General features: G+C 36.1%; 1 protein-coding gene across 1 annotated transcript; it reads right to left on the bottom strand.

Annotated features, from left to right (window-relative positions):
* Positions 1 to 1803: 1803 nt before the first annotated feature.
* Positions 1804 to 22336, bottom strand: LOC6053565 (CLIP-associating protein). Its single transcript, XM_038259814.1, is given in 24 exon segments — positions 1804 to 2229; positions 2289 to 2413; positions 2472 to 2678; positions 2741 to 2915; positions 2979 to 3120; positions 3185 to 3363; positions 3428 to 3656; positions 3737 to 3829; positions 4079 to 4166; positions 4221 to 4402; positions 4405 to 4463; positions 4525 to 4778; positions 4842 to 5018; positions 13382 to 13676; positions 13749 to 13893; positions 13960 to 14058; positions 15464 to 15484; positions 15590 to 15703; positions 16572 to 16622; positions 16817 to 17004; positions 17063 to 17927; positions 17930 to 18359; positions 20689 to 21087; positions 22151 to 22336. Coding segments are annotated over 23 exon segments (4371 nt in total). The 5' UTR covers positions 20881 to 21087; positions 22151 to 22336; the 3' UTR covers positions 1804 to 2168.
* Positions 22337 to 22912: the final 576 nt, after the last annotated feature.

Here is a 22912-nt window from a genome sequence, read left to right as displayed (position 1 = left end):
TTTCATTTCTGTGCTGCGTACAATCCGGCCAGTTTTGACATTCAAAATGCGAACTTATATGCAAATAATTGATAAAACAAGATGAAGTGTCCGGGTTTCGAAGCGTCCGGGAATTCGAATCATGACGTTAGTTGTTATTTTACTGTGTATTGTTTTCTCCTGAAATCATTCCTAGTGTTGAGTCGTGTTTATATGTTGCTATTTCTTTTGTCGCGGTGTTTTGTTACAATTTTTGGTCCTAAGCATTTTATAAAAGTTTTTCAAAAGTACAATAGTAATATTTCTGTTGATTCTTTGATCATTCCAAAAATTGAGTAAGGGCTCAAACCTCACTTGTTTTAAACAAAAGGGTGAAGATTGAAAACAATGGACAGTGAAAGAAATATATTATTGAAGAATCAATAGCAAAAGAAAGATAGTAATTAATGAAGTAGATAAAGAAATTAACAATAGTTGATAAATAGAGGCAACAAACAAGCTTAGATTGTATAAGGGCAATTTATAGGGCAGATGAAAAATTATTCAAATAGATAAATAAAGATAAACAAAATTGACATCGCTACCAAATTAAGGGAAAACAGACAGTTTGTTACAGCAGCATCAATTAGTAAATAGAGTGGAAAAGCGTTGAGAAATAAGAGAATCAAGAAAATAAAATCGAAAACAAATGGACGATAATAAACAGAAGGCGTGTTAGAGAATCAGTGAAACAAAATAAACAGAATATAAATGGTAGATAGAGAACCTGGAGCCTATTAGAGGAGGACGGACACCTCAAACCAAAAGCACCAATCGAAGCACGAGAACTTTCAAACGGAGGTACCAATCGAGCAAAAGACAAAGGATTTTGCTCGATAGGCACCTCCGCTTGACAGCTTCCGCGCCTCGATTGCCACTTCAGGCCTGAGACGTCCGTTCTCTAACAAGCTCCAGGCTCTCTAATGGTAGATAAAAACGGAAAGAAGAGAAACCCCGTTGTACGATGTTTCAGGTACATCCACAGCAGTTGACTCAACATAATGCGCATCAAAACAATACCGTCTACAATCACAAATTACTTCCCTTTCCTACATTGTTGCGCCTCTTTCTTTTAGCCGTCTCGACTCTGACCCGCGGTGGTCAAAGGTTTACGATCCGTTTCCACAGGCCACCAGCTAGGTCATCATGAAAACCAAGCCAACGTGGAGGTAAGAAAATAGGACACTCGCAAGGAACCAGAGCTATACTGTTCTGATCAAGATAATTCGGATGATCTAACAGAACTACGGATGTAGTTAGTTACGCTCCTTCCAGGATGTTCCTTACGTGGACGTCAACCGAAGAGCACGCAACAAGGTCAGTGCCATTGCATGCTCTTAGGTATCAATCCTTGTCCTGCATGAATTGTTCGATTATAGTTAAAATAATACACATTACGACATATATTTTTAGTATTTTTTTATTAGTTTTCATAATTATGCCATTATTAATGGCGACTAGAAATTCCGGAAAGTTGTATACAAATTGATCAGAATATAGAAGCGCCTGTACGTTATTACTAAATTAATATTGGTTATGCAGATTTCTTATTGTAGAAACTTTTTTTTATAACCTTGTATAAAAAACTGAGTTATTGCTTCCGGCAGCAATACAACGCAAATGGGAAGGTTCTGTAACCTGGCAAACATTGTGTTTGGATAGTGTTTTTTTCTTTTAAGCGTACAATAATGATTAAAACAATTTAAAAGGTTTCGTTTGCCTTCTTTTAAACCATATTCCTGTTTAGCATTAAATAACTTCATTTTTAAAGTAATAAGCTGTAAGTTGTATTACCATATTTTTACATTTATTTAGTGAAAAGCTTTTCATGAACAAATAACATCCAAATGTGTATTACGCTTTTCGATTCTTATTCGTAACAACTGAGACTTGCAAAAGGATAACTAAAATTAGTAGGTTTTTCTAGTCACATTGTTTTATGCTTTGTTAAAAAGAACATTGTTTGTATGCTACTAGAAACAATATCAGGCTTCAGAAGCGATTAATTTAAGTCAAAAGTATAGTTAATGGAGATAAGCACTTGTTGGAAATAAATATTACTCATAAATAACTGAAATGTTTCTACCAAATTTACAAAGCAGCTTGGCGATCTTGCGTCCTTTGAATAACAATCACATGGCATGTTTAGATCATGAACTTGAACCCTTACTGGTGCTTCCAAGGGCTTTTGCGATGTAGACATTCAGCAATCTGTAAAAAAGTTAATGTTTAAAAAAAAATCTGTAAATCTGGGCAGTTTGTATTGTTACCTTATTTTGCTGGCGTTAAGCAGGGCAAATTTTGGTTTTACTTTGTCTTCGCCCATAACAATATACAGCTTAACCATACAAAAAACAGCTGCTTTTCTAACCATCGATTGACTATCGTCTGCTAACTGTAAATCAGGAAATTACAACTATTAATTTAAAAAAACAATGAATGTTGAATATTACCCTAGCTATGTTTGGCATGATGTTATCTAAATGATTATCTGTCAAATCTTTTCCTTGCTTGTGGGCCAATTCTGTCAGTATCTTGAGAGCACAAAGGTTCGCTGGAAAGTCACCTGTTGCAATGACTGGGTTCAGGATGTTTACAGATATATCGAGTGGCAAAACGCTTGCTATTTTCACCACGATGATGTCAATCTCGCGTGAAACCTACAAACAATAATATGGTTAGATAATATAAATTTCTGGATAAGATTTTATTTCAAACATACCTCTTTGCTGATTTTGTAGCAGTCAATAATTTTCAGCAATATCAGTTCCAAAAAATTACTCCAGCATGATTTCATTTCTGTGCTGCGTACAATCCGGCCCAGCGTATGCAAAGCTGCTACTAATACTGTATTGTTTTGTGATTCCATTAGGTTCAAGAGCATCTTCATTATAGCTCTGTATAAGATGAAAAAAGTAAGTTATGAATTTTGCAACAAGCACAAGTAATACAAAACTTACTTGAAGTTTTTGATAGGTACTTCACAATTACCATACTTTATGCACGTTTGCAGATTTTCCAAAACTTGCACAATCACCTCAGTGCTAGTGTCGTGTGATAGTATTATTGCTGCTTTCACAATGTCATTCTCTTTCACTTCATCTAAAACAAGTAAAAAAGCCAATTGTAAACATCTAAACATAAACAATCTTATCGAAGTAATTACTTTCGACAATAAGTTCACCAGTTTCCGAAATAGTATAGCTGTGGTGGCGCTGTTGCTGGGCTGAGTTTTTGTGAATCATATCGATACCATCCAATCTGACCGTGTTCTCGGGTGTATTGGATTCAGTTGTTGTCGCGGACTGAGTTTTTGAACCGTTGCACGAATCATCTTTTTCTAATCTGCAATAAATGTGTGATAATACAAATGAAGCAATAAAAACAACAACAAGAAAGCAAGACCAACCCCAAGTGTCCGTTAAAGCCATTAGAAGAAAACTGGTATGCATCTGGATTTTGCATTTGCATCTCTCCCATCTGACTTATTCCAGAATCCTTACTGTTGGCATCACGATCTAACTTTGCTTCAAAGCTGTAGTTTTGTATCTCGGCCGTCGTTTTTCTAAGATTCTTATAGATTTCTTCCGTGTTCATGGAGTCGGTTACGTCGAGCGAGGTTTGTCGGGATCTGTGAACTAATGATAAGAATGTTAACAGTCAAAGTCAACTGAATAAACTGTTTAAAAAAACAACAAGCAAAGTTTCAACTACTTACTAGAAGCGTTCTGTATACTATAAGGTCCCTGCTGAGGACTTAGCAATGGTTTCGGACTTGAAGACGATAATGGCGATGATGGACTATCTGTTCCTATGGGTGAATCAAAATGTATTTAAGAATAGCTATTATTTGAAACAATCTTCAAAGAAGGATTCCTATTTTCTAAAGGAGAGAAAAAGAAGTCTAACCTAAAAACTACTTAAACTTTTACCAACTTTTTAGAAAATTATTATAGCAAATGCAAAAAATAATCGAACTTTTTTCTGCCACTGTCAAGACGTGACGTATACAGAGTGGACATGATTCGAGTTATTTTTCTGAAGTGTGTGTTTAACATACCTGAGGTACTTCGTCTAATGTTCTGTTGAATGATTGCTTTTGCAGTGTCTTGGTATTGTTTTGGAAGATTAGCCAGCGTCATCGTCATCTAAAAGGAAAAAAAATTGATGCTATTGCTATTTCGATTCATCGCAATGCTCACCTGTGATGGATTGCAATTATACAGCGCCGCTATGCAGAAACGAGCTTGTGATTTCAAATCAGCACTTTTTTGATCTAGTGCAGTTTGGATGATCTTGAGTATAGCCCTGTCAACCAGTTGTTGTGTTTGACTATGTATAACAAACTGCGCAGCCGTACAATAAGTCGTAGCCAGGGTTGTCAAAACTTTAACGTCGCTTGTCGTGTCTTGGTGTTGGGGGTTTGCGCGGCGTCTATCAGGATTCTAGAATTAATAGACATTATAAATCGTGTGAAAACATGAATTAAAACCTAAAAGAAATTACCTAAAAACGCACTGCATTTGCAGATCAGCCGGAAAGTACTCGTAGATTAATTGAAGAGTCTTCCATATTTTACCGTGCATGGAACCAAGCAAATCTCCTCCCAACTTTTGAAACAACCGTGTCAATAATATGAACAGCCAGTCATGCAAATCATTCGCATGTGAAAGGATCAATTCATTGACAGTATCGAGGAATAGCGCGTACACTTTGATGTGCGGATCCATAAACATTTTCCGAAAAAGATCCAGAACACACTAAAAATAAAAAAAAAGAATATTATGGTCTAAAACTATATTATTTTCTATTTAGAAAATTACCTGCAGCTGCTGAGAAGTCAACATTTTTCCATCGCTCAAGTATTGCGTAAGGTTAATCAGGCCGTCCTTTCTTTCTGACCAGTGTGTTGAAGCGCAAAACTGAATGATTGTGTCAATGTCTTCGATCATTGGGCGAGAGCTGTCCAACCTGGTTCTGGATCCGTTCCAGGAATATGACTGGAATATTTTTTAATTGTTATATAAGTATTAAAACATGTTGATATTTTTGTGATCGCTATAAAATTTAGAAATTAAAATTTACAGAATTTTACTACACAAAAATTGTATTGTTTTCAAATCTGCGCGAATTGTCGAACCACAACAAATATGTTTAAAAATGCGTTTTGCATGGATTCGGATGTTAGATAAATGGCCGGAAAGCGTACCAAATGTCATCGAAATCGTGTTTCCCAGTTGAACACAGCTCATGTAAAGCGTTTCCAACTGAAATCATGTTATAAATAGCTCAATAGGAAGCGAGAATCAAGTTTATATCAACAGATTTACAAAATAAGTTGCTTAAATAGTAAAAACCAGCCCATTTGATGTATTTATGAGCGAGTGCTTAACCTGCTAAACATACGAGAATTTCCCCTATTTTCTTGTTGATCAAATTAAAATGAATTGAACTGGATCTCACTTAGGCTGACTGCTGACCACGTGGCCTTTCTAAAAAAAAATTCTATAAAAAAAAACAACAAAATGCTCATTAAGTTTGCTTTTATGCATATATTTCATGTTATAGGAGAAATATACCCTTTCTAATCAAACACCTATGTTCGTCATATGGAGAGTTTGATGCTCGATTAAAGCTCCAAAAATACTCCAAACTCCAAACTTACCAGCAACAGCAGCGCCTCGATTAAGCACGCAAATGTATGCCACTTACTGGCCAAAAAGGTCAAATTTAATGCACTTTTGATCATAATTTCTATTTTGCGAGACCATTTCTCATCATTTTGGTGGCACACACATCCACACGCAAGATCAGAGGTTAACTGCTTAACGAAAGTCGCCATCAATATCTTTTCACTTGCCCTAACGATTTCAAAGCGCTTAAGATATAAAATTGCTTCCAACTACCGGCAACATGTTCTTTTGAACGTTACTTAGTCACTCACATGAAAAATAATCCCGAAACATGTAAATAATTAGCAAGCGCCATCAAAGAAACAAACGCGCTAAGTCTTTTGACGTTTCAATTTTGACCATCCATTCTAATCGAAGGTTGAAGAAAACCGAGCAAGAAGCGAAAGCAAATAAAGAACAAAGGGTGGCCACCAACACCACCAGCAGCGCTTGTGGTGTTGCCAGGAAACTTTCTCTATAAATGCTACTCTCGTGAGTGTTCGCTCAAAATTTCATAAATGTTGGCAGCACGAAGCAGACCCAAACGAGCGTTGGAAGAAAAAAGAACTTAGCTGAAAATAGAAAAATGGGCGTAGCCCAATGCACACGAATGATCAGAATGCGTTTTTGAATTATTTTTTTAAAATGCTTGTAAAAGGAATAGCATAACTTTTAATAAAAGTAAAAATAAACAGAAATGTTCACAATAAGTCGCTCTACTCGTTGGTGTACTTGGTTTTACTGAATTTCAAGCAACACTCCAGATTATCCAGCATCATTCAAACAAGACCGCTTATTAGGCTTAAAATGGGTTTATTTCCCCTAGTTTGAAAGTTTAGAATAATCACTTATATTTCAATGTCACAATATTTTTCAATAAATTATTTAATTATATATTTCTGCAGATTCTAGAGGTGGGCAAAACCGCTCATTTGTGTGAGCCGCTCATTTTCGTTCGCTTGTAAAATTGAGCGGCTCATGAAAAAGTTGCGTTCCTTTTTTTTAGCAAATTAATAGTAAATTTCATTTAAAATATTGGGGCTTGGCACGGAGCTATTGTGCATTTGTCTGAGCAGATGTGATTGGTGTTAAAAAATTCAAATACAATCGTCCACTGGTGCGGAACAGATTAGAGATCGTCCAATGTCCAAAAACCATAGAAAATCTGAACCATGATCCGATTACCGGGAGAAAACCGTGAAAAAATAGATAAAAATATTTTAAAAAATTAACAAAAATTAAAAAAAAAAATTAAAAAAAAAATAAAAATTAAAAAAGAATTATAAAAAAAATAAATAAATTTAAAAAAAAATAAAAAAGATTAAAAAGCTTTAAATTTTTTTTAAAAATATTAAAAAAAAATTGAAAAAATAAAAAAAATAAAAAACAAATTTAAAAAAATTGAAAAAAAAATAAAAAAAATTAATCTATTTTAACGCATTTTTGTATTTTTGAATTTTGGATTTTTTGCATTATGGAATTTTTTATTTTTAGAGGAAAAATATTCTCATATCCTTCCTGATCCTGCGTTACACTGTATTACGACACGAAGCACGTTTTGGTGGACGGGTTTGTTAAAAGATTCCGTCCACCGGTGGACGGATTGCATGCCTGAATAGGCAAGAGGTATTGGTCCACAAATAGACGGTTTTGTTGGCAATATTCTTCAGGAGGAAACTGTCTACTGGTGACACTAATTTTCGTTTTTCTTCAAATTGGAACAATATTTAATTTGTTTTTAGTTTAAAGCACTTGAAGGATGGGTAGATGAACAATCTCAAGCATTTTTGAATTTGGTTTATCGTAAGTAGATCGGATACAGATGCAAAAAGGGGTCGTACATAAACCACGTGGCCTTTTTTTGGAATTTTGACCCCCTACCCCCATGGTTTTCGTGGTTTCTCGCCAACCCTCCCCCTTATGGCCACGTGGCTTATTTCTCTGAAAAATCATAAGAAAAAACTTTTTGAATTCAAAAATTAAACTTACAATGCATTTGTCTGTATCAACCACCTCAGACTCAGTTTTTTTCTGTTAACCCTATCAAACAAGAAATTTGAGAAAAAGTTTGTCTCCTACCAGAGCTTCGATTACAAACTGAAAACCAAAATTATTTAGTTGCAAATAAATAAATAAATGCTTTAAGACTATGAATTGTGCTCAGAAAATCAAACCAAATAAGGCCGATGTTTTCCTTTGTGGACCATCATTCAGTGAGGTACTCCTGGATTTTAACTCCTGAAAAGTGCTTCAAAAGTGCAAAAATGCCTCAGTTCAAGAAAAAGAGGCGGTCCTCACCAGCAGGATCGGCAGATTTGAAGAAGCTAAAGAATGCCGAAGCGCTACCTGCAAAGCCAGGCAGTTTGAGCAAGGACGCTCAAAAATTGTCTGGAAATCAGTTCGCTACCCTCCCTGTGGACCTGAGCGAGAAGGAATAATTTGAATTTGGCAGTTTGAGCAAGGACGCTCAAAAATTGTCTGGAAATCAGTTCGCTACCCTCCCTGTGGACCTGAGCGAGAAGGAAGAATTTGAACGACGGGAAAAGTTGCCACCCATTTTTGTGAAAACATCGTCATCGGATTCGGTGCGAAAGTGGCTGACCGGGTTTATCAAATCTGGTGCTTTACGAGCTTCCATTCGCTTGTGTGCTGATGGACTCAAAATTCTGCTACCTACCAGAAAGGATTAAAACTACGTTCGGGATTTCCTGAACAACACAAAGATTGAATCACAAACAGACGGGACACTCGAGTGCCGAACCATCGTCCTCCAAAAACGGTTATTTCAAATTGAATTTTGTTTCGGCATCCATTCACCCGGCGCTGATGGCGCTGCTGTCGTGACAGCTCGCCCGTCTTTTCTCAGTGTGTGTGATGCATGTTTATTTGTTTTTAAGTTGAGCGTGAGCACGTGTGAGGCAGAAAATGAAAACCAAAAAAAAAATAGCCTTCCACCTCGAGTGCACCCGCCGGAAGGTCGCTTCATCTGTGGAGAGTTCGAATCCGGCCGAATGCACCTGAACGACGAGAGCCAGCGGTCTTGGACGTAGTGTTCCGGCGGAAACACGAGCAAACCGAAATTTACGGGCACTTCTTCGACACGCACGACTTTATTTCGAAACAGCTGTTAATGTTTACAATCGTTAAGGCTTGATTGTCTCACGCATACACTGACATGACACATGACAGTAATGGGTTTGTATTGGTGTGTTTGGGCTGCGCTTCGGCATAGGCTCACCAGGCAGCGCTGGCGTCGCCGTGATTTGGTGGTTTGATGAAGGACGATGGATTTCAAAAATAATTTGTATGGAGTGTCACGTCTGTTTGTCTGTGATTGAATACTACAGCCATGACGATCCAGGTAAACGCCCCATGAAACAGGTCCTTCGAGGCCTGTACGACATGGATGTGAGTGTGCTGAAAGAAGAGATCAAAACTCTTAAGTTGAACGTGATCGAAGTCTTCAAGATGACGAGACACAACAAGGACATCAAGTATCGTGATCAACTGTACCTGGTTCATTTCGAGAAAGGATCGACAACGCCGTCTGAGCTGAAAGCAGTTCGGGCAATTTTCAACATCATCGTGACTTGGGAACGTTATCGTCCAGTGCACCGTGACGTGACACAGTGTTCGAACTGTTTGCAGTTTGGACATGGTGGAAGGAACTGTTTCATCAAGAGTCGTTGTGCAACCTGCGGAGGTGAGCACAAAACTCAAGCTTGCGAAACAATCAACGAGAACATCGAAGCGAAATGCTTCAATTGCGGCGGCGACCATTCTACCAAGAATCGAAGCTGCCCAAAACGTGCTGAGTTTGTAAAAATTCGGCAGCAAGCGACGACGAGGCACCAACCAAATCGTCGCAAAACACCACCAGCATACACGGACGTGGATTTTCCTGCTTTGGCGTCACCAGGAGCAGGATCTACTCGAGTGGTTCCAAATCTGCAGCCATTGCCGTTGAATCAGCGGCAAAGAGTTGCAGAGCATACAACACCTCCAGGCTTCAGTCAGCAACCGAGGGAAAACCAACCAACATCAACGGGTGAAGGCAGTAGTGACCTGTTTTCACCACAAGAACTTCTGAACATTTTCATCGAGATGACAACAACTCTGCGTGGGTGCAAAACTCGCCAGGAACAAGTAAGAACTCTTGGAGCATTCATCTTAAAATACAGTTCGTAGTTTACTCGTTCTAGTGATTTTGAATATTTCAATGGATTTTGTTTTTAGTTTTAGGTTAGGATTAGTTGTTAAAGTGATTTTTTCTTTTTTACCCAAATGTATTCAATTCAATGCAATAATGTAAAACAATTTGAAGCAAATAAATAAATGTGATCAGTTCATAATAAAACGAAAAATACAACAAAGATTAAGAGCATTAGGCCATACCACTTATCATGTAAAAGAGATGTAATTATTATAAGAATGTTCAATAAAGACATATTTAATTTCAAAAAAAAAAGTTCAAAAAAATAAGGCCGATGCAAATATTTAAAAAAGTTTTTATCCCTCGGCCCCGGCCGAGGTCAAGGGGGGGGGGACAAAAAAATATAAAAATTTAAATAACAAGCCATAATCTTCACATTTAAATAAAAAAAGGGTTTTAAAATGCATTTGACACTAGTTCAGTTGTTTTGCAATCATTAGTTTTCAAAAATCTAAGATCTGACAAAAACAAAAATTGTATCGAAAAAAAGATTTTGCATCGAAAATTTTCAAAAATCTTAAGATTTTTAATAAACCCAAACATGCTAAAAATGATTTTAAACGCAGGAGAATGTATTTTAATTTGATTTCAGCTGGTTGCACTTGAATTTTCATTGCAATTTTGAAGTTTATTGTAAAAATATTGTTTTTGCCCCCTGATTTTTCGGGCCAATTTTGGAGGGGGGGGGGGGGGGGCGACAAAAACTTTTAAAAATATTTGTACCAGCCTAAACGGATAAAAAAATATTACATAAACAAGTGAGCATTGATTCCATGTGTCCAAAAAAGAAATTTTGTACCATTATTTCTCGGACGTGCGACAAAAGATCAAATGGACCAAAAATCGAAAGACATAAGGTCGAATGGACAAAAGGTCGAAAATGGACAAAAGGTCGACTGGACAAAACGGCGTAAGGATAAAAGGTCGAATGTGAAAAAATGAAACAAATAATGATAATTATAAACTTCTCAAATATTTTTGAAAAACATATTTTCTAACTAACAAATCCGATTTTTTCTGTGAGTGAGATATTGTGAGTTTGAGAATGGGATAATTCTTTCAAACATGTGCAGTTCTTTGAAATAAAGGCGACTCCTCATTTTAATTTAATTTTAAAAACAACCTATTCTTGATTGTCAGACTATTTTTGTGAATTTTTCCATTCTTTCAAACAAGAGCGGTTCTTTTAAAAAAAAAGTTCGCTTCTGAAATATGATAGAAATTTATTTTTATTTCTAACAACAACCTTTTCTTGATTGTCTTGTTATTTTTGTGAGTTTTTCCATTTTTTTCAAACATGAGCAGTTCTTAAAAAAAGTTGACTTCTAAAATAGTTTTATATTTTTATTAAACAGCTTATTCTTGACTGTTGTAATGTTTTTGTAATTTTTTCCATTCTTTAAGGTTCTTTAAAAAAAAGTTCGGCTTCTGAAAATATCATTTAGTTTTTATTTTATTTAAAAAAAAACTATTCTTGATTGTCGTAATATTTTGGTGAGTTTTTCCATTCCTTCAAATATGAGCAGTTCTTCCAGAAAAAAGTTTGACTTCTAAAATATTTTTTATTTTATTTTTAAAACCTATCTTGACTGCTGTAATGTTTTTGTGAATTTTGCCATTCTTTCAAATATGAGCAGTTCTTTTTCAAAATACTTCGTTTAAAATATTTTGTAAGTTTTTGATTTATTTATAAAAAAAATGGTTGGAATAATTTAGTGACTAATCCAATCTTCCGAATATAAACAGCTAAGAAAAATGAGGAAGTTTTGTTTCTTTAATATTGTTGCAAGTTTTTTATCCTTTTTCAATCTATCTTTCATGGTCACATAAGATCCTTAGAAAAATCTGACTTCAAAAATATACCTGCAGATATAAAAAAAAAATCGATCGCATTAATTTATTATTAAATATAAATTTTTCAAAAAGTTAAATTTGGCAAATGATTTATCCTTTTTTTAAATTGAAAACATAACTAGCTGAAAGATCAGAAAATTCTTTATAATTTTACAATTTTGATCATACTTTTGGTTGCTGAGATATTTATGTTGAAAAAAAAAATGAAAGATAAGTTTTTTTTTAATATTAATAAATATTTTTTATTTATATTGATCATTAATGGCGTTACATTAAAATTTTATTCACGAATAAATGTCCCATATGCAAAAACAGTATATGCTGAGAAAAACGCTTTTGAAGTTTGTCCCACACATAAGGCTAGGTGTTAAATTTTCGCGAAAAGAAATGGATTTCCTCTTGATTTCTAAAACAAAGTACTGGATGTTGTAGGCTTTTTAGAGCGTTCAATTTCCCGGGGTTTCAAATTGCCCGGGAAACGGGAAATTTGTAACGGATTTCCCGTGAAATCCCGGAAATTCTTAAGAAATTTGAAATTTATCAAAAATTTATCTGATCCTGGTTCTGATTTATATTATGCAACAACATTGTACAGAATAGCAACTTAATTGGTTAAAACATGTGTGAGGATCGATGAATGCCTTGACTGCTTGTAAAAAAAACATACAGTTTCAGGAAAATATATAAATTTTCTAAATTTAAAAGCTGTTTTAAAATTCGTTCGAATGAATTGTTATAACACTCCAAATTATGTCCCGAACAGACGGAAATAACTTGGGAATAATATTTTTTGATATTTAAAAATAATAGGCCAATAGCATTTTATGTTATTTATAACAAGTTTTGTTATTCGCCGTTATGATTTTTTTGTTATTGGATTGTTATTGTAATAACAGACTAATAACATTTTTAGTTATTCTTCGAACAAATCTTTGTTTTTTTTTTGTTATTTTAACAACTAATCCAATCATCCCAATAACAGTTGGAATTATTTTTCCATAACAAAAAATGTTATTCCCAAGTGGTTTTGACTTTCAACCAATGTCAGACCAATAACAAATTTTGTTATTAAACTCTTATGCAAAAATGGATTTTGCAAGAATATTCCATAACACTTTTTGTTAATTTAAGAGTATTTGTCATTGAAATGGCATGGATTTTGTTGTTACCGTCTGCCCGGGGTAACTCATGAGTATGGACTATCTCTTAGATCAAAATGCCAAGCTCATATTCACTTTAATCCTTTTCTCGGGGAGAAGAAAATGGCTTTCGCTCAGTAGTAGTGAACCCGAAATGTTGAGCGATAATCCTGAAATTGATTTATTTTCGATTCACAAGACAATACAATGTATCTTGAGATTGTAGTGTATGCATGTCATAAAATTTAATTAGCACAGTTTTTGATGTTTTTTTTTATAGAAAATATTTTTTTGATAGGCCACGTGGTCAACCGTCGATCCCCCCCCCCTCCTCCCATGGCTTTTCGTGGTTTTTCTGGTCAGATTTTAAACCCCCTCCGCCCATGGCTTTTCATGGTTTTTCTGGTCAGATTTTCAACCCCCAAGGAGGCCGCGTGGTTTATGCACGACCCCAAAGGGCTTTGTTTCTCTGTGTGTAAACTTACATCGTTTCCTCTTCTGTACGAATCGAAGCTCCTTTCAGAGCATACCGACGATGCTTCGCTCTCATCAGATTCATCGCGCGAAACTTTCCTGTGTATTCCCAAGCGGCCGAACTCAGCGGACATTTCGTGATCTTCAGGCGACAGAGCATCTGCCAAAGCATTTTCAGCCTCTCGACTTTGCTGTAGTATTTTTTGTGCTAGCACTGGTCTTGCGGGATTCACTGGCGGACGATCTAATCTCCGGGGACTGTTAGTGCCATAGACATTTCGACGGAGTGATCCAAATTGCGTTCCTCTGAAAATACCGAAAACGTTATTTTTTAATTTTAAGCACGGTGTTTACAATTCAAACGACTTGTTCTATTACCTCGTTGGACTCGTTTCTCGGGAGTTTGCTAATGAGCGAGGTATTCCTGATGTTTTCTTGGGAATTGTACCAGTCTGTTTGTAAATCGAAGGAATCCCAAAATTGTCGCGCAGTTTGTTGGAAGGAGACGTGCTTCGAGAGGTGGCTGTAAAAGATGAGAATCAGTTAGATTAATTAGAAAATTTAGAACTGTTGACTATCGAAAACATACGCTGAGACTGAGATACTCCGGATCTTGAACGGATTCTTCTTTCTGGTGTTGGTGGTTGCTGAGGAGTGGCCGATACCGCTGAGATTTTTTTTGCTCGAGCTGAAATTTTGAAAACAACTTTAATTTAGACTTGAAACGTTCGAAAGTTCTAACTCAAACCCGCCCTCGCTTCAAAAATAAATGCAGTATCGAATGCAGTAATTTCGCCAAATATCAAATATGAGCATGAGCATGAGCTTGAGAGACCACCCATGGTAGTCCTTCTCCGTTGCTGAACAGGACCGTAATACCCTATCAGCACAACCGATCTTACGCTTCAACGATCTGGTGATGTTTCTCTTATCAACAGCATGCATGAATGCGCTGAAAAGATAAAACATCAAGATCACCAAAACTAGAACTGCTGCAGATAGGTAACAGTCATTGGCCACCAACGGCGCCCGCCATGTCAGTTTGTAGATCTCAAGGGGATGGGACGGGACTGTTAGTTAGCACAGGCTGCTACCAAGGGTGGGTTCTATACGATATCCACAACCCCGCGTGTGCCGGAAAACTACTTCTACTTGGGATTGTGTTAGTAGGGAAGGGTAATGGTCAGGATTCATCATAAAAGATGATGATGTGACCCAAATAATCGATAAGTTTTGTTTAATGGGGTGATGTATTATTCCCAAGGCAAGCAACCGGATGCTGCTGTTGAGACTATTCCCGATTATTTGTGATTATTAACGATTACATGGATTATCTTAGGCAGCCGGCTGTGGAAAGATAAAACCACAAAAAATGTATTTAACAGGTAAGATATTAAACTCTTCGTAAAGTGTTTAGCTCGAGTGGATCATAGACGATTCAAGTTTTGAATAGTTATAAGAATAGCGACCGATAACTGATGAGTTTCGAAGCTACAATCGCGTAGGAGAAATACTCGTTATCATGCTCTCTGGGCTATAATGCTGAGAGTTTTTTCACGCGTTTTACGGGAAACGTCTTTTCGAATTTTTAATTTATACCTCGCAAGCGTATAGCGCACCTACAAAACACATATTTTCAAATCATAGAAATAATACAAGAAAAAACAGCTATATAATTTATCAAACACGGCGACGAACGCGCAAAACAAAACTGACCCGACGCGTTGCTCGGACTAAACTGTCGGACTAAATTTGTTTATTTATTTATGAAAATAAATATGAAAATCTATTACACGACTACCGAAAAACGCTACCCGTTCGTTTTTATATCAGCAGTAAGCTTACCCTGAAACAAAATATTTCATTAGTAATGTTCATACTCTTTAATTCATTCAAATTTCGCCAAATATCAAATATCAGAGAAAACTAAAACTAAACATTATCAATGCAAATAAAAAAACGACTGAACAAGAAAAGTCCAGTCTCCGTAGAGCAATAAAGTTGCTCAAAATGACCATCCGAACAAGGAAAATAAAAAAATAATAAGCTATAGATTGTTAAAAGACATATTTCTGTCATGTTTATATAATTACCTTGCTGAGCGTACTGTCCTTCTGTAGTATCGTTTTATGGTTAATTAGAAGAAGAAAAAAAAAACAAAACATATTAGAATAAATCTGTTGACTAATCATAAGTCAACGCTGCACACAAGTACTTACGAAGAGAAGCGGATCCTGAAGAGATTTTCATTCGTGCCATACTGGAGTATTGCGCTCTAGCCCTAGCTCTTTGCGCAGCAGCAGTGTCGACCGCAGAAATACTTCGCAAGCCAGCTAAATTAATAAGAATTAAAAGCATGTGAGGATGATACTTTTGTCGTCACGTTATTGTTCATAAAACATAAAACATAAAAAAGAAGAAAACTTAACATCTTAGCAAAACAACCTCTTATAGTAGATTGTGGTTGATCTCTATATGCTACGGGAATTCCGCTACGATTTCGAGAATAGGAGCGCGGCAATGATGGTGTCCGTTGCAATTTATTAGCAGCAGATAAATTTTCTGTGCTAGCGCTAGTAGCGTTGACTGTGTTTCGAAATAACGTATTTAAAAAAAACATACATACGACGATGGTGATCCAACAAGTTTGCATTGGAAGAGATAAACATTCAAATACGCGTGAGATAAAAAGAATAACTATGCCGTAGTAATGTTTGGTTTTGCAGTTTATCCCGTTTGCTGTCAGTGTTAACTTTTTTAGCGTGAGCAGACTGCAAACGTAGTTTATGCAAAAAGTTACAGAAAGAAGTTTTTTCAGCATGAGTGGTACAATGCTGACAAAAAAAACTCTTGTTTTGCAAGGAGTTGAACACAGCATTTCCAACAATTCCCTGCTTTCAGCTTTGTTTTTGGCAATGAAATCACAATGGAATTGCAAAAAAAAAGTTTAACCTTGTTTAGTTTGTTATTCTACTTGTTATTAATTAAAAAAAAAAACTATAAATATCTGATGTAACTTTTGAAAGGAACAAATAGCATTTTGACAGCTGGAACTGTTTTGGGAATTCAGCAGCAAAGAACCAATTTTGTTTGGTTTAAAAAGACAGCTTTTTTTTGTTTACATTGCAACCTGACATTAAAAATGTTATAGTTTTTAGTTATAGCTAGCAACAGCTCTTAGTTTGTTATGTTAGATATTACCTGGGGGTTGTGCCGATGCAGGACTTCTTAGCCCTGAAGATTGCCTACGTTCTGGTTAAAGATTGGTTAAGATGGAAAAGAAAGAAAAACGAAAAACATTGAAAGTTTTAGTTGTATGACAGGACGGTTAGGGTGAATGCTGGACAAACAAAATTCAAGATTAAGGAAATGTGTTGAATTTGATTCAAACATGTAAACAACATAAACATTCAATCGATACAGGTAGACATATACAGCACACATACTTATCACCCCACTTGGAACAGAGTTTAAGCTAGTATTGCTTCCACGCAGACTGACACTCATTGAGTTGGTACCATTAGTTCCGATGCTATCGCGTTCTTTCTCCAGGGTACGTTGAGTAGCTGGATCCAGAGATCCGTAGAGGCTGTCTGCGATTTCGGGGAAGTGTCTACGGAAGTTCCAAAACGCACTAAAAGATAAAAATAATATTAGAAAAAATAAATAAATAAAGCACTTGATCAATTTACCATCTGCTGTGCTTTCTCGCGTCACTATCCGCATCTGCTATCCCTTTTCGAAGAGCATCTCTCAAAAGAATACAGTTCTTTTCCAATGCTTTTGTTGGCCACTCTTCGAACAACAGAACCATGACCTCACTCAAAGTGCTTCGTATGTCTTTGGACTTGGACTGCATGAGATTCTGGGTGATTATTGGCACAATTTTGGGCGCGTGAGTGTTTTTGATAACATATTTGAGCGCTACCGTTCCAGACGATGAAATTACTTTTGCTGAATTTTGAATCAGGTTGATGAGTTCTTGAAGAATGTATATGATGAATTGATCCATTCGGGTTTTCAACACCTTGCTCATGTAGGCTAGAGTTATGCAAGCTTCACGAATAACCTGGGATCTCAGCTCTTTTAAAATATCAAGGAATGCAATGGACAAGTCTTTTAGCTGCTGAGTGAATGTGGGCGAATTTTGTGCATTTATCATCAAGAGTGAGCGGATTTTCTTCAGCGCATCCACTCGTTTTTCCCAGTCCATATTTTTATCTCCGACGATAGTATTAGTAATCTTCATGTGGTCATCCATATCACGCTGGGAAAATATAGTCAGTTGGGGTACGTTCTCGAAGGAGCTTTCGAAAATTTCCCAGGAAACGGCTCCAGCTGCTAGGAGATCTCCGGATCCCTGTGTTTCAAACAGTGGTTTGCGGGGGGTTGCTGATGGTGTCCTTTTAACCAGCCGGGTAGGTCTTGATACAACGGCCGCATCGATGTCATCATTAGAAACTGCTGAATTCAGTGCCGATGGCAATAACAAGCCGTCGCTTCGTGTTTCATCGAATTTTTGCTCCAACATGGCCATCTTTGCTGCTGGTACTTCCTTTTCCGCAGATCAGTCCTTAGTTTATCACCAACATGTTTATAAATTTCCACCAACGTTTGTATCGCTGCATCTCGAACCGTCGGCGTCGGGTCTCCCAACAGCAGCACAATCGGCTGTATGTACGTCTTTACCGAGAGCGACTGTGTTCCATATTCGTTTAGTGCATTCACAATCGTTTGGAGGAATTCTTCTCGTACTTTAGCATTTTTGTGTTTGAAACAAACCGTCAATTTGTCCAACAGCGATTGTGGAGACACGCAGCGGCATTCCATCAGCTTGTGCAGCAGCAGTTGTGCCTTTTCCCGAACTGTGTCTCGACTGTCTCCGAGACGATCCAGCACGTGGGGTAGAATTGTCGACGTGTATGCGTTGAAGTCTTGTCCAAGACGTACTATTAGTTCGGTGAAGGCTTCCAAAGCGCGTTGTGCAATCTGAAAAAGAATTTAAATGTCATTTAATACATATATCGTGTGTGTCCAAATATACCAAGACTTTGAAAACATTTTTTTTAATAATGTGTTACATTAAATTTAAACAAGCAGTAAATAGTCACTAGAGTGAGGTGAATGAACAGTTTGTTCGTTACATAACGCTCTTTTGAAAAGTAATCGTAGAACTGCATACAGGGTATGGTTGTCCTAATCCGGGCTTTTTCGGGGCTACCCCCTGATTGACCCATCACTAGGCTAAATTCCAAATTTGAGCTCATTCTGACCACGGGAACCCCACCCTCTAATCGCTTGAAGTTTGTATGGGAAAATCGTCAAAATGTATGGAGAAAAGCAACTGTTTCAGTTTGTTCCCTGTGGAGGGCGCAATAGTCGTCAAATCTTTATCAATTTCCAGATGTACGATGTACCTTCATTAAATTTAGAACAACTTTTCCAAAGACACCATATTTTTGGGAATTTTTGCTGAAAAGTTATTAGCTTCTGAAAATGACAATTTTTGCACAGACGGCTTTAAGGGGCTAAACAATAATTTTAAAATGCACGTGCTTGCTTGCCTGTTATGTTGCCCCTTTGAGTCGGCTGCGCAAAATGGACCTTTTCGCTAATAACTTTTCAGCAAAAAAAAAAAAAAAAACATAAAAATATGGTGTCTTCGGAAAAGTTGTTCGAAATTTAATGAAGGTCCTACATCTGAGAATTGATAAAGATTGGACGACTATTGCGCCCTCCCAGGTAAAAACTGAAACAGTTGCTTTTCTCCATACATTTTGACATGTCTGAAACTTTCTTTGAAACTATCGAATTGGAAGAAATATTTCTACTATAAAAATAAAAGTCCGTTAAAAAGGAATGTTTTTTTCACACATTTTTATGAGTTTTAGCTCTATTTTTCAGAGATTGATAAACTCTCCTATAATTTAAGAGTTCTATGAAAAACTAAATTGAACTTTAAAAAATCTGGAATTTTTTGCATTGAATTTGAGCAGCAGTTTTTAGATTTTTTGTGAATTTTCTCATCTCTTTTCAAGTATTTTGATTATCGCCAATTTTATTTTACACGAAAAGATTATAAGATTTTTTTATTTCATGGAAACATTTGCATTGATTGAATATCAGGAACAGTTAGTTTATAAAAAATACAATTTTGAAAATATCGCTTATAAGTTAATTCCAGTTTGTCAAATCATTTTTTTAAACTTTTATAACGTTTTTTATTGACAGCCAAATTAATTTAACTAAATTTGATATCTCTGGAAGAAAGTTCAAACAATTTTGGACTGCCAATGGTAGTTTATTTCTCAAACTACATATTTTTATTTTTTGCATGATTTTTTTTATTGAAACTTCAGTCTTATGATAACCTTTAAATGGTAAATTATGAAATTTGTTTAAAATTTATTCAAAATTTAAGGGGGAATGAAGTTTATGAAAATTGGTCAAGGGAAATGGAACAAAAAGGTTGAGAAACACTGCTCTATACGGCTTTTTCGTGTCGATCAGACTCGACCATTTAAGGTTATAGCCTTTCCTCAGTGAGTAAGGCAAAAATCTGTGGAGAAAAAGATTGAGGTTAAGTACATTCAGACCCTCCTAGACTAACCTTCATGTATACATATCCCCTCAGAATCAAATTCTAAGCGAATGGCTGTGTGATTTTGGCTAAACCGATTTTGTCCGTTTTGGCCTCATTCGATCCGTCTTGGGGTCCCATAAGTCACTATTAAAATGTATGCAGTTTAGTTAAGTACTTAAAAATATATGCTAAAAAACGATTTTGACTAAAGCTCGGAAGATTGTAAAAAGGGTTGTTTTTGTAAGAAAACCCGTCATGTTATCCATTTTCAGAAAAGTATTTGAAAAAAAAAACGCGTCCAAAACAATAAAGATCTGACAACCCTATCAACAGTTATAAGCACGTGTTATTTATGCACTTTTTGGAGGCCGAATCTCAGATATTTTGATGAAAAAGTTGTTCGGAACTCTCATGCGACCGATCGTTGTGTAGGTAATTAAAAGACCGTTTCAACAAGCACGAATTGGATTGGAGATCTGACTACACTATCATAAGTTGTAAGCACATAAGTGCCCTGCAATATGAAGATCTGACTACCCAATCTAGTGGTATGAATAATGAGTCAAATTGATAAAACACTGAAAACACACAGCCCTTTTGTGTCTCTTTGGATAGCGCCATTTAAATGTGAGGAAGGCACCAACCACCTTAGGGTGGATTAAGTAACGTTGTTTAGTCGGAAACCGCTACAACAGGGTTTGGCATCAATGAAGCATAGCAATTCGAGTACTTTACCTTGAAATGACTTCCAATCATCCACGGAATCAAGCCATCCACCAGCAAGCCAAGATCAACACATTCAATCGAGTTCTCGGAGTCATTGAGATACAGCACCAGATCCTCTGCCAGCAATGCTTTGATTCTCATGTCTGCTTTGGCCATCTGGGTGATGAATCCATCGATATCGGTTGGCTTGTGATACGCCATCTTCCAGTCCGGTTAGATCTTCAGGCAGAGTGCAATTTTTAAAGGAATGCAGTTTTGTTACTTCACGACGTATGCTCTTCAATACACTTGTAGGCGATAGAATTTACCAGTTAATCACAACAAACACTTTCAGTAGTTCATTATTCACATTTGTTTAGCGTCCACCATTAATCAGGCCACATTAAATATTCTGTGCGACGAAAATAACTGTAATGAAAAAAGATAATTGAAACTGGGCATTAATACGTTGACAAAATAAGTTAATTTGACAAACAAATAAAATAGAAGAGAAAATGGATCTGAAGCTAAAAAAATCATTTATGCAGGGAATTCTGACCTCACTTTGTATCCTTACAAACCTCTGTGAAATTCTACTGGATAGACTGATAGAAAAAGTTTAAGTCAACTCAAACCCTATGTTTCCAGACTATTATTATTTTTGCATGGTTTGCCCAGTCATATTGCTAATTAATAATTACACTTAAATTTAGTTTTTTTGCCTGAACAACAAATTGAAAAAACACATATTGTAACCATTGCGATATAAGTACAGCGAGCATGTTTTTTTATTCAGCTAATTTGCATGAGAAATTACTGTATGTACTGTCGAAGCTCCCACAACATATACACCTATTTTTGGGAGAACGGGATGGGAAACTTGAAGAGGTAAATAACTTTTAATAAAGGTTTATCGCAATTTTTTGAGTTGGTCAATGTAATTTTCTTTAAACGATGATGTCAAAGTTTAAGAAGGTCTTAAATCAATGAAAATATAACACATTTGTTTCATTGACTTAATGGCAGCGAAAGTCGCACTTGAAGTTTTATTGAAATGTAGAACATTATAATTAACTGAAATGGAAAATCTGCTATTATCTCCACGAGTTTTACAAGAAATTCAACACACAGCGAACTATCAACTACACAAAATTAAGCAGAATCTGGTTTTGGAATTTATTTATCCCATGAAAACAGTGCCAACTTGTCATCCATTTTGAATGGCATACCGTTATGTACCAAACTCTGACAGCTTTTCAATATGTTTTTTCTTTTCTAAACACAATTTCACTTTGAACCTACGTAATTTTCACATATATTTTTAAAGTGTATCAAAAGTCTACATTCGCAGAACTAATATAGTGAAAATGTACAAAATCCATCACCTTTCTAAAGTATTGCTGAAATGCAGGCATTCGATGCCAGAACGGTATTTTCCAGCAGCCGAGGCAAGGCATCATCACCCTTGAAAAAAAAATAACTTTTATCTTACCTGCCGCTTGTATCATTCCATTTACCAAGCATTCAACGTGACGAACAAATATAGAGCTTATTTTATCGGTTAACGAACACTTTTACAGGATATTTAAGGTCTTTCATGTACAATTTTAGTAATTTTAACAACTCACTTCGTTTCAAACAGTCCAAAGCTTAGCTAAAATCTGGACAGCTGCTGTCACTTGAGTAACTCATTTTATAACCCTCCAACTGAGTGCCACAAGAGAATCTGTCAAACAATGAGTGCTCGGTTTGAAAACATTGTGAGTGTCCAAAACATACACTGAGAAAAAAGACAAAGTGGTATACATTTTATTACACACAGCGGCATATTTTTTCTTAACTTTGTTATATTTGTGTTCGACATTTATGAATGTTAAATAAAATTTATTGAGGTTTTGCAACGTGGCTCTGTTTTCAAATTTAGGCGGTGCCACTAGTAAGGTTACTTGCCTGAAATCGTATCCCTAATAAAATCAGTGTGCCTAACAACTTTTTTGGTATAAGGCTGATACGCAGATGGGAAGGAATGCAAAACTCCATACAAAAAAAAAAAAACGCCCAAGAAACGGTCAAGGAAAGGGTCACGAAAAGATTTTTGTTAAGCGGTACGCAGCTGAAAAGTAACAGAAACGGAAAGATTGCGTTTGACGTTTCTTCGCGCGGTGCTTTTTTGTAATATGTTTTGATGATAAAATCAAAGAATTTTAATTTCCTTTTGAATGCGACTGATGATTACAAATGTTTTAATAATTTT

Source organism: Culex quinquefasciatus, chromosome 3 (genome assembly GCF_015732765.1).
Source record: "Culex quinquefasciatus strain JHB chromosome 3, VPISU_Cqui_1.0_pri_paternal, whole genome shotgun sequence".
NCBI lineage: Eukaryota > Metazoa > Arthropoda > Insecta > Diptera > Culicidae > Culex > Culex quinquefasciatus.
Note: the sequence above shows the minus strand (reverse complement) of the source record. Positions and strands in the feature narration are given on the sequence as shown.